A 12,726-nucleotide genomic window follows, 5' to 3' on the forward strand; every position below is an offset into this window, starting at 1 on the left:
GGAAAATTAAGATTTTGTTCCATTTCCCATTCTGTCTTGCTTTCACTCGTTCACTCATTTATTCATTCAGATTTAAGTGCAAAAAACCATAACATTTCTTTAAGTCAGGGGTGGGGAACTTTTTTCTGCCAAGGGCCAGTTTAATATTTATAACATCATTTACAGGCCATTTGTGGATGGACGGATGGATGGATGCAAGCAAGCAAGCAAAGCATGCAAAGCAAGCAAAAGCAGGCAAGCAAGCAAGCAGTTGCAGATCAACTTATGTAAACAGATATTCCTAAAAAAAATTATCTTTGTTGCTCCATAAAAAAGGTGCAACCAACATATATAATTCAAAGCATAACACTATCAATTGCACTCCTCTAATGCAAGCCCTTGGCACATGCCCTTATGTCATCTCCCAAAATGTGAATAAAAATGTCTTGAACATAATTAAGTTTATAGTACCTGGCATTTATTCCTAAACAATTTATTAGGCCTTGAGGGGTGGTGCTGGGACTGGGAGAGCACCTTCATGCTTGTTACTGGAGGCCAGCCCTGAAGAGCCCAGCAATGGAGGGGCTTGCTGGTGAATCTGAGGGCCGAGGGGAGAGTCAGCCGGCAAAGCTGAGAGTGCTGCTCATGCAGCGTCAGGGCAGGTGGGGGAGTGTGTGTGTGAAGGGAGCTTGAGTATGAGAGGAGCATTGAGGGGAGGAGGCTGTGGGAAAAGGAGGCACAGTGCTTGCTGCAGGCCAGACCAAATGTTTCCAGACTGGACATTCCCCACCCATGCTTTAAGTCTTCACAGACCCCAGTGACAACATTGTGGCCCCCCAGGGGTGGACCGTGGACCACAGATTGGGAACCACTGCCCTACATCAATTACTCGTCATCATAGAAGACTCATTCTCCATGAAAGCTCCCAAAACCTTTTTTTGACTGTTTTACTGTCATTGGACTGTCTATACATTTATAGCTTGATCTGTAGCCAAGGGAAGGAAGTAAATAGCCAGCAGGGTAAAGAGAACATATCCACCTACCTGCGAATTTTCTAACTTTCTGACTTTATAAGACATTGATAGCACAGAAGAAAATTCTTTTTATTCTTTTGATCAGAAAAATTCTGAGCTTTTGTAAAGATGAAGCTACCTGAGAAGGAACTATTTCTCATCTGCAAATGAACCCCATCCCATTACTATCCACCTTAGCAAATATTTACTCTCTCAGCATCCCTCTCTGCATAAGTCTGAGAGTGTGATCAGCTCCTTAGGGACCAGTGGTCATCCCTGGGTATCCACACACTTCTGAGTTGACAGCAAGGCACATCTCACCACATCAGTTGTGCTAGCCAACAAACGCACATGATTTAATCTAGACAACAGTTCCCTTGGGACACAAGCCAAAATCCAGTGGCTGGCTCTGTTCTGGCCTTATATGGGCAGTGGAATCCCACTTGTTCCTTGAGGTCTCTGTACATGAAGAAGAATCCATCCATGCATGATCAATACTGTTGTGTCTGCTCTGTATAAACAAACTCCTAAGGGGATCCTGTGGGACTGCACCTTGTCTAGAGTTAGGACATTGAAAATGATACTTATTATTTGGAACTGTAAGGGCACCTCCAGAGAAACCTGGTCTTGTGCTTGGAGGCCCACCTTTGCTTCTGTTCCTGCGTCCATCACAACAGTGAGTTACGATAGATTTTCCTCTGGATACACTACTGTGCTTCTCATGGGTCGAACTTCCTTTCTTGGCCTCCTTTAGTAACTATCACAACTTTTCTTCCATTTGACTTTGCTGATGAACTTCAGATATCTGTGTTTGTGGTATCATGCAATATGTTAATACTAGAGCTGTTGGTTCATTTTAGGAGTAAGAGTTCACTCTACATTCATTCCTGGAAACTTGTGTTCAAATTCTGCTTCTTCAGAAAGCTGATGTCTTTCTTGTTTTGCTTACCTTTTCTCTCCATGTAGCAAGGATGGCTTCATGGTCCATGTCCCTATTAGCAGTGAAAGAAATATATGCTCAATGAATTTTCAATAAATGAGTGGGTCAATTTGAAACCCATGCAGATAACAGGCAGCAGACTAGAGCCTCTCAAAGTTCAATTTCTAGGTTTTATTCAATTTTCTAGTGTTAGTGCAGTGTCATATGGCATATAGCAGAAGGCAAATCTCAGATCTCCTAAGTGTGCAGACATTCATTTAAAGTTAGGTTATAAAGTCATTTTGTGACAGAGGTAGCTCCAAGTAAAAAGTGCAGTGCAGAAAAGATGGATTCAGTTGAGTCCCTCACCATTTCAAACTGAAGGGGAAAACAGAACCAACACACCACCAAGCTAGTACGATGTGAATTGCCTAAAAGCTCTCCTGAGTAGATTCTCTATTGCCTAGAAGAGATTCTTACATTTTCCCTCATGAAGACTTAATAAATTTAGCTTTCTTCTCTGCTAAGCCAACAATTTCCATGAAATTAATAAAACCTCATAATCTGAGTCTTTTACTCCTATGTTATGTGAGGTTGAAACTTGCTGATGGATTCAAAAATTATGGTGCAGATAGGCAATACCAAATGAATGCACAGTTGGGTTGTATGACTCCTATTTCCACCTTAAAAACTTTGATTCCTTCTTACTCTTTTAGGATCTGAACCAAGCCACAATGGTTTTTCAGGCAGATTAAGTGTGTGCTTAACCACTGAGTCCTAACTCCTTATTTGGATGCTTATCACTATTCCACTGTGATGCTGAAGAAGGAAACTCTCCAAAGTGAATGGTTTAGTCCAAAGATAATTGTGGTACAGCCTGAGTGGGAACAAAACAAACAGCAATTTGTAGAGAAAGCCCCAGCAAAGAATTTGCCACCGTTCCCAGGCAGCTTGGAAACCCAGATGAGAAATAATACAAATGGAATAGGAAAACAAAATTTTGTGTGGGGTTGCTTAAGCTTGCTTTGAACACACAGTTCTCAGTCCTGTACAGGCCAAGAATGAATGCAACATCAACCAGGCCTCTCCTCTCAGCTCCCCCTGCCCTGCCCCTGCATGCTAGTTAGTTTCCCAAAGTGGGTAAATGATGTCACTCTGCTGAACTGTAACTGGCACAGCAAGGGGAAGCTTGCAGAGAGGCATTTATTTCTATCTGCAAGAATTATTATCTGCTTTGCTTGATGTGCATTAGCTGTCTTTCTGTGTTTGATAAGTGTTATCATTTGAAGATTAAATTTTACAAAAGGGGATTAGATGAGAAATGGCACATAACTAATTAGTGGCAGGCAATGTGAAAGTAAAAGACAGACAAGCATATGGAACAATGCCTGTATTTCACAGAGATTCAGGGGCATTAATGATTAAGCATTTGAGTTATTGAATCCTGAAATGCTTTGACTCTCAACACAGGACATTTTCTTCTTTATATATGCATCTCCTGAAGATTCACTAAACACAGGAAGTTTTCTCATTTACTCTGTAACTAATTTTAGCAAAGTCTGATCATACAGGAAGAGTCTGTATAAGACTTAAATTGACAGATCAAGTTTCCTAATCCTATTGTTTGTATTCAGGGATATCATTTGAGATGTTCAGGCCTAAAGGAGCTAATGTGGATTCAGCAAAGCACTTACACACATGCACTAATGGAAGCATCTCTTTAAGTCCAGTTATTTCAGTCTAAGGAGGTGCTTTAAGTCAAACTCCTTCTCTGCTTTAGGTTAAATTGAATCTGTGTTTCGGCCATTCTTGTCTAATACTCATCTCCTTTAGATTTAAGAACTTTTTTATCATTACTGAAGTCTCATTTCTGCTGGCCAGTAGTCAGCCATCCATTTCATGACTGTTTTATAGGGTCACAGCTGATGTGTTCCGCAGACGCTATCATTGCATAGGATAGCTAACTTTTTCCTTCTTGCTAAGGGATTCACCTGCATGCACTGGGCATGGAGACAATGTAGAAATGGAAAGAATAAAAGTTTAGCTCTTTTTTTTTTAGATCACTTTTACCTATAAAAGTTATTACAGGTTCAGAATAAATCCCTGAGGTCTGACTTACTAGCTGATATAACCCAAGAAGACAGTGCGATAATATTATATAAGTGGTGTAAAAGACAGGCTAATAAGAGAAGAATCAAGAATAGATGCAATATTTTAGCTCCACTTGCATTGACTTGCACACATGCGGATACTTTCAGAGCAAGAGAGATGAAATGCAAACTTACGGTATTGTCAGGAGGGTGCAGCACTTACTGAAGACAGGAAGTCTTAAAAAATATCAGAAGGAAAAATCCAACATCATAGGGACTATGACATATATGATCAACTGACAAGACAAGGATGAAACAGGAAGAAGGATGGTAGTTGATGTCCTTGGAGACTCTTGGAGAGAAGCTGATGAAAGAGCAGCCTGTTGTATAAGGCTGTGGCTGCCCTAGTACTTGAGTTTCCTCATTGCATGGTGGACCTTGTGTTTGCTTGTGCAGCCTGAAGGGATAGAATGTCCAACATTGCTACCTGCATGTAGTCTTATTCCCACAAGACTTGTGGAGCTGTTAGTTGACTGAATGGACCAGTGCAAGAAATATCATTTCAGTAAAGGCAGGGAACAAGTTGGCTAGACACATTTATTTATTTATATGACACTAGAAGTTCCTTTTTACAGTTCCACTGAGGGAAAAAAGTTCTCATTCTAAGGTGAAATGTATGTCTATATTTTGTAGATTACAAAGACTTCTTATTTCCAGATACTGCTATTTCCCTTATCCTGATTCAGCAAATACTTTCTGCCTAGAAAATTACTTTATCACATGCTTAGGTTCCTTATCAAAGTGAGCTGGTGGAAAGCAAGTTCAAGACTGAAATAGGAAGGTGTGAGGATTCCTGAGCTGTTGGATTGCATCAAACTATTATGGTCTCTTCAGAGACATCTGAGTGTAAACAGCATAATATTGTAACAGCTTAATTTGTCAGCATCACACATCACACTTAAAAGTAATTGCTCTACAAACATCTGAAGTATCTAAAGAGATATGAGCACATTCTGTCATGTCTAATTAAAAGTTAAAAATAATAAACAGTTAAGTCGGTTGTTCTGGCTGGGAATTTATGTCTACTGAGGTGAATAGCTCTCTTCCAAGCTGACTTCAGAACTTGGGACTACTTTTTTTATGCAGGAAAAGGAGTACAGGCCACAGCATCTGATATCAAGCTAGTGTCTCAGCTGATTATGCTGATTCCCTCAGTTCCTTTCCTTTGCCAAGAAGTAGAGTAATAAAAGAAGGTGAGGCGCAGAACTAGCTAGGAAAATGGAAATTCTGTTCTAAAGTATATTTGACATTTTGGATCTTGCTTCCACTCTGAATTGCAGCAAAGAGGAAAAATGTGACCTCTTTTCCCCCTCTCCATGACATGGAAAATCTGAAAAATATCATATCATAATCATATCAGAGTATGATATGATTATGTGTTTAGTTTTGATACAGACATGTATTGCTAGAAGAAAAGAGTCAGAAAAAATTATTTTGTCATTGTCAAAGTGCAGCATTTTTGACATATCAAAGCAGAATGTCTCAACAGCATCAAATACAAGAAAGTAAAAATATTTTCTTTAGTTTGTTTGCCTTTAAACTTCTTTATAAAACATTTCCATAAAATCCACCGATTTAGATGACTCTTTTTTACTGGTGGAAAAATTCTTGTCAAAAATACTTGAAATACTAATCTCACAAGAAACGCTTGATATGCTTTGGATGGAGACATCCTGATTTGACCACCTGAGTGATAAAGGTGGATTCTCAGCTTTGTGGACAACTTCTATCTTCCAAAGAAGCCTTACAATGTAGAGCATTAAATTCTGGAGATAAGAGCGACAGGACCTTTACCCCATCATGCTTATGTGCAGGAATCAGAGCCCTGTTGAGATGGGACTCTTAATTTGTCTAGTAAGGCAAAGAGCTTGTTTGGAGAACAGGAAACAAAGGGATGGAGCTACAAGAACAGGGGGAGTAGAAAAGGGAGAGTACAGACAAGAAATCTCCAGCTTAGGAGCTAGAAGTTGTAAATGGCAGCCTTCCAAGGGACTTGTTCATAAACAAGGCTTGGTCATCTGTGTTCACAAAAAAGGAAGATATAATATGCATGCCTGTGTCTGCATGTTATGGAGACAGGGAAATTAATACATGTTTGTTTCAGGTTTTATAAGTGCAGACAGCTAGAATTTGATCTTGTGATAGCTGCAACAAATGCTCACTGTGTCCTGGTTTAGCCAGGATAGGGTTAAGTTTCCCCAGCAGTTCGGGGGAGCTCTAGCCGGGTTATTCATATACCATGCTGACGTCACAGGCGCGGAAACGTGACAGTTGGTTAACATGTGTGTTATGCCATCGCTCTGTTCTCACTGCTATATTGGTAGATATCTTGCTCTGTTCATTGTTATCACTGTTACTGTTATTGTTATTGTTGTTGTTTGTTGTGTATCTGTTGCACTGTTGTATTAAACCTCTCCTTATCTCAGCCCCAGGGCTTTGTATTTCACTCCCTTTGTGGGGGAGGGGCAGCGGCCGCGTGGTCACAGACCCCGGCAGGGACTAAACCACCACACTTAAAAAGGTCATCTTCAAGAAATCTGAAGTGATTTTTTTCTTCAGAACTAGCAGAAATATTTGAAAAGTCATTTCACAGTTTTCACTTAAGGGAAACACCAACTTCTTAAAAAGAATATTTTTTTCTATTTGTTTGGAAAATAAACAGCTTACTTAAAGCCTGCTATAAGTTGAACGGAGCAACAAGAAACAAAGCAATGCTTTTGAATAGACAACAATGTTTGAATTTTGAAATGTTTTGACAGCCTGAATTGATGGCTTAAGAGCAAGCAGAAACATGCAGTTTGTGTTCAGTGGACAAAACCACTGGAGGAACTGCAACTGCTGTCCACAATTTGCCCTTAACAAGTGTCTGACTCCTCTGTTCAGTAGCTGTATTGACTGAAAGCTAATCATCTTGCTGCTGTCCAGGACCTGCCTGCAGTGCACTGAACAGTGCTGCAGTTATGTCAGTGTGAGTTGATAATAAGATGGCAAAAAAAAAAAGGGGGGTGGGGGGGAAGAAACAAAGTAGGTTTATTTTGGGATGCTGGCAAAGTATTTTCTTACCTGGTTTGTGAGCTTTCTTCTCAGTATCATTTTTACATGGCATTGATTTCAGTTTAGCAGTCAAACACCATATGGAACTGAATAATCAAATACTGCATTTAAAGATGTTGAAATGAAACATCTTGACTCATTTAATTTACTTCCCCCCCCCCCCCCCCCCCCCCCCCCCCCCCGGAAACAGACTCCTTTCCTTCCTTTTGGAGACATGAATATCCATCTTTTTATGGAAAATGTGGCCAAAACCGATTATTGGCTTACTCCACCTTCTTACATAGACATCAGTAAATGCACAGATTCTCAGCTGGTGGCCAAGGAGTCTGAGTTCCATGGACAAAGTTCCATGAAGGAGATGTTTTTTCTGTTTTCTGTTTTCGTCATCTGCACCAGGCACGATTACAGAGCGGATTCCTATTCTTCTGGTTCTGTAAAGGAAGAATAAACCTGTTCCCACAACCAGGAGCAGGTATATGTCAGGCAGTACAAACCGAACTAAGAACTGGCTTTGGTATTTGGGGAATTCTGGGTGTCAGCGGTAGCCTCAGTGTGTACGGCAGTTCTGCTCTGTCCATGGTGCTGGGATAAATCCCACGTACAAATACCAATCCCTATCCCTTGATCTGATGAGAAAACATTGCTATTTCTGAGATTTGTTGCTGTCCTCGAGGAGTTAATGTCTGAGAGACGTCCCAGCTCAGGGGAGATGCTGGTCACAGGCCCGCTGCAGTCCAGGAGAGCTCAAAGGGTCTCACTTGGAGCCAATGTTTGTAAGGTCCAAGATAATTGACTTTAGTCATATACTTATCACTCTGGCCTAGCTTGGACAATGAGGTGTTCCGACCATTTGCCAAGAAATTGATGGGTGTGCAATTCTATTATTGTGCTCCCAGATGATGGACTGTTACAAACGAGCCAGGCTCCTCAAAGGGGCGTCTTAATGTTCTTAAGTACTGCCATCAGCTGTAATTATCTCCCCAGGTTGGTATGTGGCCCGGGGAGGGGGGGTGGGGTGGGGTGTGGAATTGGTATTAATTTTTCCTTTATGAAGTTTCTTAGTAGAAGTGCAGCACATGTCTACCCAGCTGAGCTTCCTAGGCTGATACTAGTGCCTGTTGTAAAAGTGGCTTTCTGGGAGCTCTATAGACTAGACTAGACTAGACAGAATAGAATTAGAATAGAATAGAATAGAATAGAATAGAATAGAATAGAATAGAATAGAATAGAATAGAATAGAATAGAATAGAATAGAATAGAATAGAATAGAATAGAATAGTTCAGTTGAAGGGACTTACAGTGATCCTCTAGTCCAGCTGCCTGACCACTTCAGGCTGACCAAAAATTAAAGCATGTTATTAATGGCATTATTCAATTGTGTCTTAAACGCTGACAGGCATGGAGCACCGAGGCAGACCCAGGTGGGTGGACGCTGTCCTGAGGGTAGGAGCATACCCTTTCACATCTCCAACTGGCACCCGAGAGCTTTGCAGGTTGCAGAGCCCGGTGGCCGGCATCGCTGCTCCGAGAGGGACCGGTTTGCCTGCCGTGCCTGATGGACCACCATGCCCTTCAACGCGGTGCCAGGTGCAGCCCCGGCCGCCCTGACCCTCAGACGACGGGCAGTGCCAGTGCCACCCCAGGATGCCAGCGCCGCAGGTCTCCCCCATCGAGTTCTCGTTCTGCCAGCACCATTCCATCGCCTCCTCTCTCCGCCTTTTAGTCCGGTATCTGTTGCTTTGGGGGTTGCTGTCCCATCTCTCCTGATTGCGACAGACACACGGATTAGCAGCACTGCACGTCCCCTCCTCACACAGCCCCAAGACGGCTGTCGGCATCGCTAAAAGTGGATGTCGGTGCCGTGAGGGGGTGTTGTTCTATTTTGCCACGTAGCGCTAGCACCGCACGCAGCTCCTTCCTCCTCACCTTCAGATGCCATCCCGAATCCGGGCTGAACAACGAATGGATCGCTGCACTCGTGCCCTTCAACCGGCAACAGACTTTCCTTTTTCCCCCACCCCCGTCTCCTCCTGGGCTGTAAACACCGCTGGATAGCGAGAGAACTGAACCGAGCAGCCGGCTTCTCCGGCCATAGCAAAATCCGAGGCGAAGAAGGAGGGAGGAGAAAGCTCTGCTCCCTCTCTATCTTCTTACTTGCCTCTCCAACTCCTTCACAGACCTAGGAGATAAGAGGGCATCTCCAGGAAGGACCCAGAACAGAGGACGTGTATCGCTCTGCCACCATCCCTCTTTTTCAGGAAGCCGTATTTGCAGAGATTTCCCCTGGCACACACACATTGACTCCCGAGGAGATATAAGGAAGCAATTGAAAAATGCAACAGCGGGCTGACAACCTCCTCTCCTTTCCCCACGGCAAAGCGCAAGGACACCAGGCTGCTGCAGTCAGCCGGGGATGGGGTGGGAGACATGCATACAAATACAGGCAGCCCTCCGAGGGGTTGGAGAGAGCTGGAAGCCTCCTCCGCGGCGAGCATCGAGGGGCGAGGGAGGTGCAGGGAAGGGGCGGGGTGGCTGGAGGCAGAGGGAGGGAGAGAGTCTAGCTCCCGCAACGGGGGGAGGAGGAAGGAGGGACCGTGTCGGTGGGATGGTCCGGAAATCCTGTGATAAAAAGAGGGGCGCGGGGGAAAAGTACGGAGAAGCTCTGGGATCATTCTCTCTCACCGCAGCCTGCAACTTCCTCGGCAGCCCACAGGCACATGGGCGCTGGCCGGAGCCTCTAGGAGCGGTGCTGAAAGGAGAGAAGCCGCCGTCGCAGCCACCTGCCTCCGGCCCGGCACAACACAGATCAGCACAGCGCCCGCTGTCCAGCGAGGTACCGGCGCCGGGGCGGGTGAGCCGCGCCGGGGCGGGTGAGCCGTGCCGTGCCGGCCGGCGTGCGGAAGGGCAGTGAGGAGAGGTGGAGTGTGGGCACACAGGGATGGGGGGAAGCCCTCGTCCTCCCAGGTGCTGGCAGGCCACGCAGCCCCACGGCACGACTGTGACGCGGAGCCGGTGCTGGGCGCGCGGTGGCATACTGCCCCGGCGCCTAGCCAGATGCTCCCCGCGGCCGGGGCCAGCAGAGGGAGGGAGCACCCTGCGCGGCTGAGCTGCTGCGCCTGGGGCTGACCGGTGTCAACCTTGAACCGTCCCGGTTCTTCCGGAGGAGATGCAGTCCTCGCTGGCACTGCACTGGGGGCTTTCCGGGTGAGGTTTCTGAGGGAGTAGGGTTGGGAATCCTGCCTCGCATCCATACTCTGTATCCCGCCCCCCGGGCTGCATCCGCACCCAAGTAGCCCAGCTTCCGTTGCTTGCCCTCCTGCGCACTTGCCGAGCGCTTCACCTTCAAATGCCCCCTCGGCGGTCCCCGGCTGAGCTGCCACTCCGGAGCCAGCCCTCCAAAAACTGAGAGGGCCAGAGGCAGGCGGGGAAAGTTCAAAGGTTTAACACCTTCCTGCCCGTCTGCAGGAGACAAGCTGCGAGGAGAATCGCACTGCTCCTCCAGACTCATTGCCGGCCACCTGCCCTGCCTGGGGGAACCACAGTGTCCCCTTACCTCCTCCTTCTCCTCCCACCCGTTCCCTGCCTGCCAGCGTGCAGGTCTGCTTCCCAGGTGCCTTGTCTGGCAAAGCCAGGGTCTGCAGGGATGGGGGGTTGAAAACTTGCCTACACTCAGACAAGGGGAGGAAAGCTGTGGTGAGATAGCTGAGAAAGACCAGGCATCAGTCTTTTCTCTTAGAGACACCATTGCTCTTTTGATTGTGCGTCTTTGCAGGCTGCCCTCTAAGGATTCCTGGTCTCTGTGCATGTGAGGTGTGAAGGTGAGACACCACCTCTAAGCCATCACCATGGATTTTGTTATGAAACAAGCTCTGGGAGGTAAGTGGTTAGCACATGAGGGGCCTTACATCCCTCCCCTCCCTCCTCTTTGCATTTGGCAAGAGAGATAATGGACTGCTATGAGATCACTGGTAGGGTCCTGCAGTTGGATGAACTGTTTGGGGACCCGGAAGAGCATGCCTGTCACTGATTCATGATCTCAGAGGCAAGTGTTTGGAGAGTCTGAGCAGGAGAGGGCAGCAACAAGCAGAGACCAAAGCCCCATGTGAGGGGAAGAGATTTCCCACACAAGGTGTGCAGGCCCTGGGTCATGCCTAATCTGGCACCCTACCAGCTGGCTACATATCCTGCTGTACAGTGCACACGTCTTACTTTGCTTCATGCCATGCCTCTGAGGCAAGTATTACAAAGGCTGCAGATGGGTTTAACCAGAGTAAACCCAAACAAAGAATAACACTTTATGTATGTGTATGAGCCCCCTTTTCATCCTCTCCCTAAATGTTGGCCAGACCTTCACCAAAAAATGGCCAGTGAAGACATTTTTGTACCTGGTATTTGGAGAGTTATTTTTAATAAGAATATTGCTGCAATAAGCAGGGAAATGGTATTAAAGTATTCCCCCACACTCTACCTGGATTTGAGGCCAACCTTTTATATGGATTCAATATATTTCCTTCCATGTGTGATGAGTTGTTTTAACCTAATGGTGGGAAATAGAGAAGGCAGTGGTGTGGGGGGGGATGAAATTGAAAACAACAGAGAATTATTTGGGAATAAGATTCCTTCATTTTGCCACAGTTATCCTGCCTTTCTGGGCTGCTTGGCCTGAACATTCCGTCAAAACGAGTCTGTCACTGAGATGATGCTGAATGCTGGCAGTTGTTGGGGACTGGAATAGCTGGCCTCAGAGGAAATCAATGAGGTGGTTCCAATCATTCTCTTTTGTACTTTATCTCATGTGTGTGTTTTCCATTCATTTTCCTTTGGAGAAACTGTAGCGTCATAGGACTGTGGGAACGGTTCATGCATGGTGTTACTGATGTCGTATGCAGCTTCAACCTTTACTGGAGGACTCTTTCCCATAGCATGGAAACATGATTTTCATCACTGAAAACAAAGGAACTATTTTGTTTTCTTTTTTTTTTTTTTTTTTTTTTTTTTTCATCAAGGGAGCAAAATTCTCAGGTAAGAATAGAGCAAGCAACTCAAGTTTTAGTTGGGGTGTTTAAAATGGGATGATCAAACTGGAGAAGACAGGGTCTAATTTGATTGCACAAAATAGCTAGATACAAAGATATCGATGTGAGAAGACAACAGTAGCAGTGGTAGCAGCGTTACATTTCATTACTCTTCAGTTCCTGTTATGAGGAGGAATAGTTTTGAGAAGAGCAGATTTTGCACTGTTTGCTATGGCGTGAATAAGGTTGCTTGCATAGAAATGAGCAAGTGTACCTGCAAATATATAGTCACTGCAGCTGAAGACCTGTGAATCCATTAAAGGGAAATAACTGCTTAAAACTGCAGTTAAAGGCAGGGGGCGGAGGGTTACAGCAAAGGAGTAACAGCTGAGATGCATTCTTACAGTTTAGTGACTAACCTGAGTTGGAAGCAGTGTCTGCCCATGCTTACTCTGGGCAGATATTAATTCTAAAATAATGTTGCATGCCAGGGTCAGGATTTGCATTATAATAGGAGTTGTTGAAAAGGCAAATTTAAAAAGCATCTTATGGTGAAGCCTGAGTTTCTGATGTCTGTCAAGATGCTGCCCAGTGCA

General features: G+C 45.0%; 1 protein-coding gene across 3 annotated transcripts in view; it reads left to right on the forward strand.

The window, feature by feature from the left end:
• The first annotated feature begins 9,767 nt into the window (after nucleotides 1-9,767).
• Nucleotides 9,768-12,726, forward strand: part of CPLX1 (complexin 1) — a 122,271-nt gene continuing 119,312 nt past the window's right edge. The window contains exons 1-2 of one of the 3 annotated variants that reach the window (XM_074855094.1): nucleotides 9,768-9,948; nucleotides 10,888-10,991. In XM_074855094.1, coding sequence (XP_074711195.1) covers nucleotides 10,961-10,991 — 31 coding nt within the window. In that variant the 5' untranslated portion in view covers nucleotides 9,768-9,948; nucleotides 10,888-10,960. Of the gene's footprint in view, nucleotides 9,986-10,887; nucleotides 10,992-12,726 lie in introns of all 3 variants that reach the window. The other 2 variants (XM_074855096.1, XM_074855095.1) reach the window with 2 other exon arrangements.

The sequence above is a fragment of the Strix uralensis genome, chromosome Z, assembly GCF_047716275.1.
Source record: "Strix uralensis isolate ZFMK-TIS-50842 chromosome Z, bStrUra1, whole genome shotgun sequence".
NCBI classification, from domain to species: Eukaryota; Metazoa; Chordata; class Aves; order Strigiformes; family Strigidae; genus Strix; species Strix uralensis.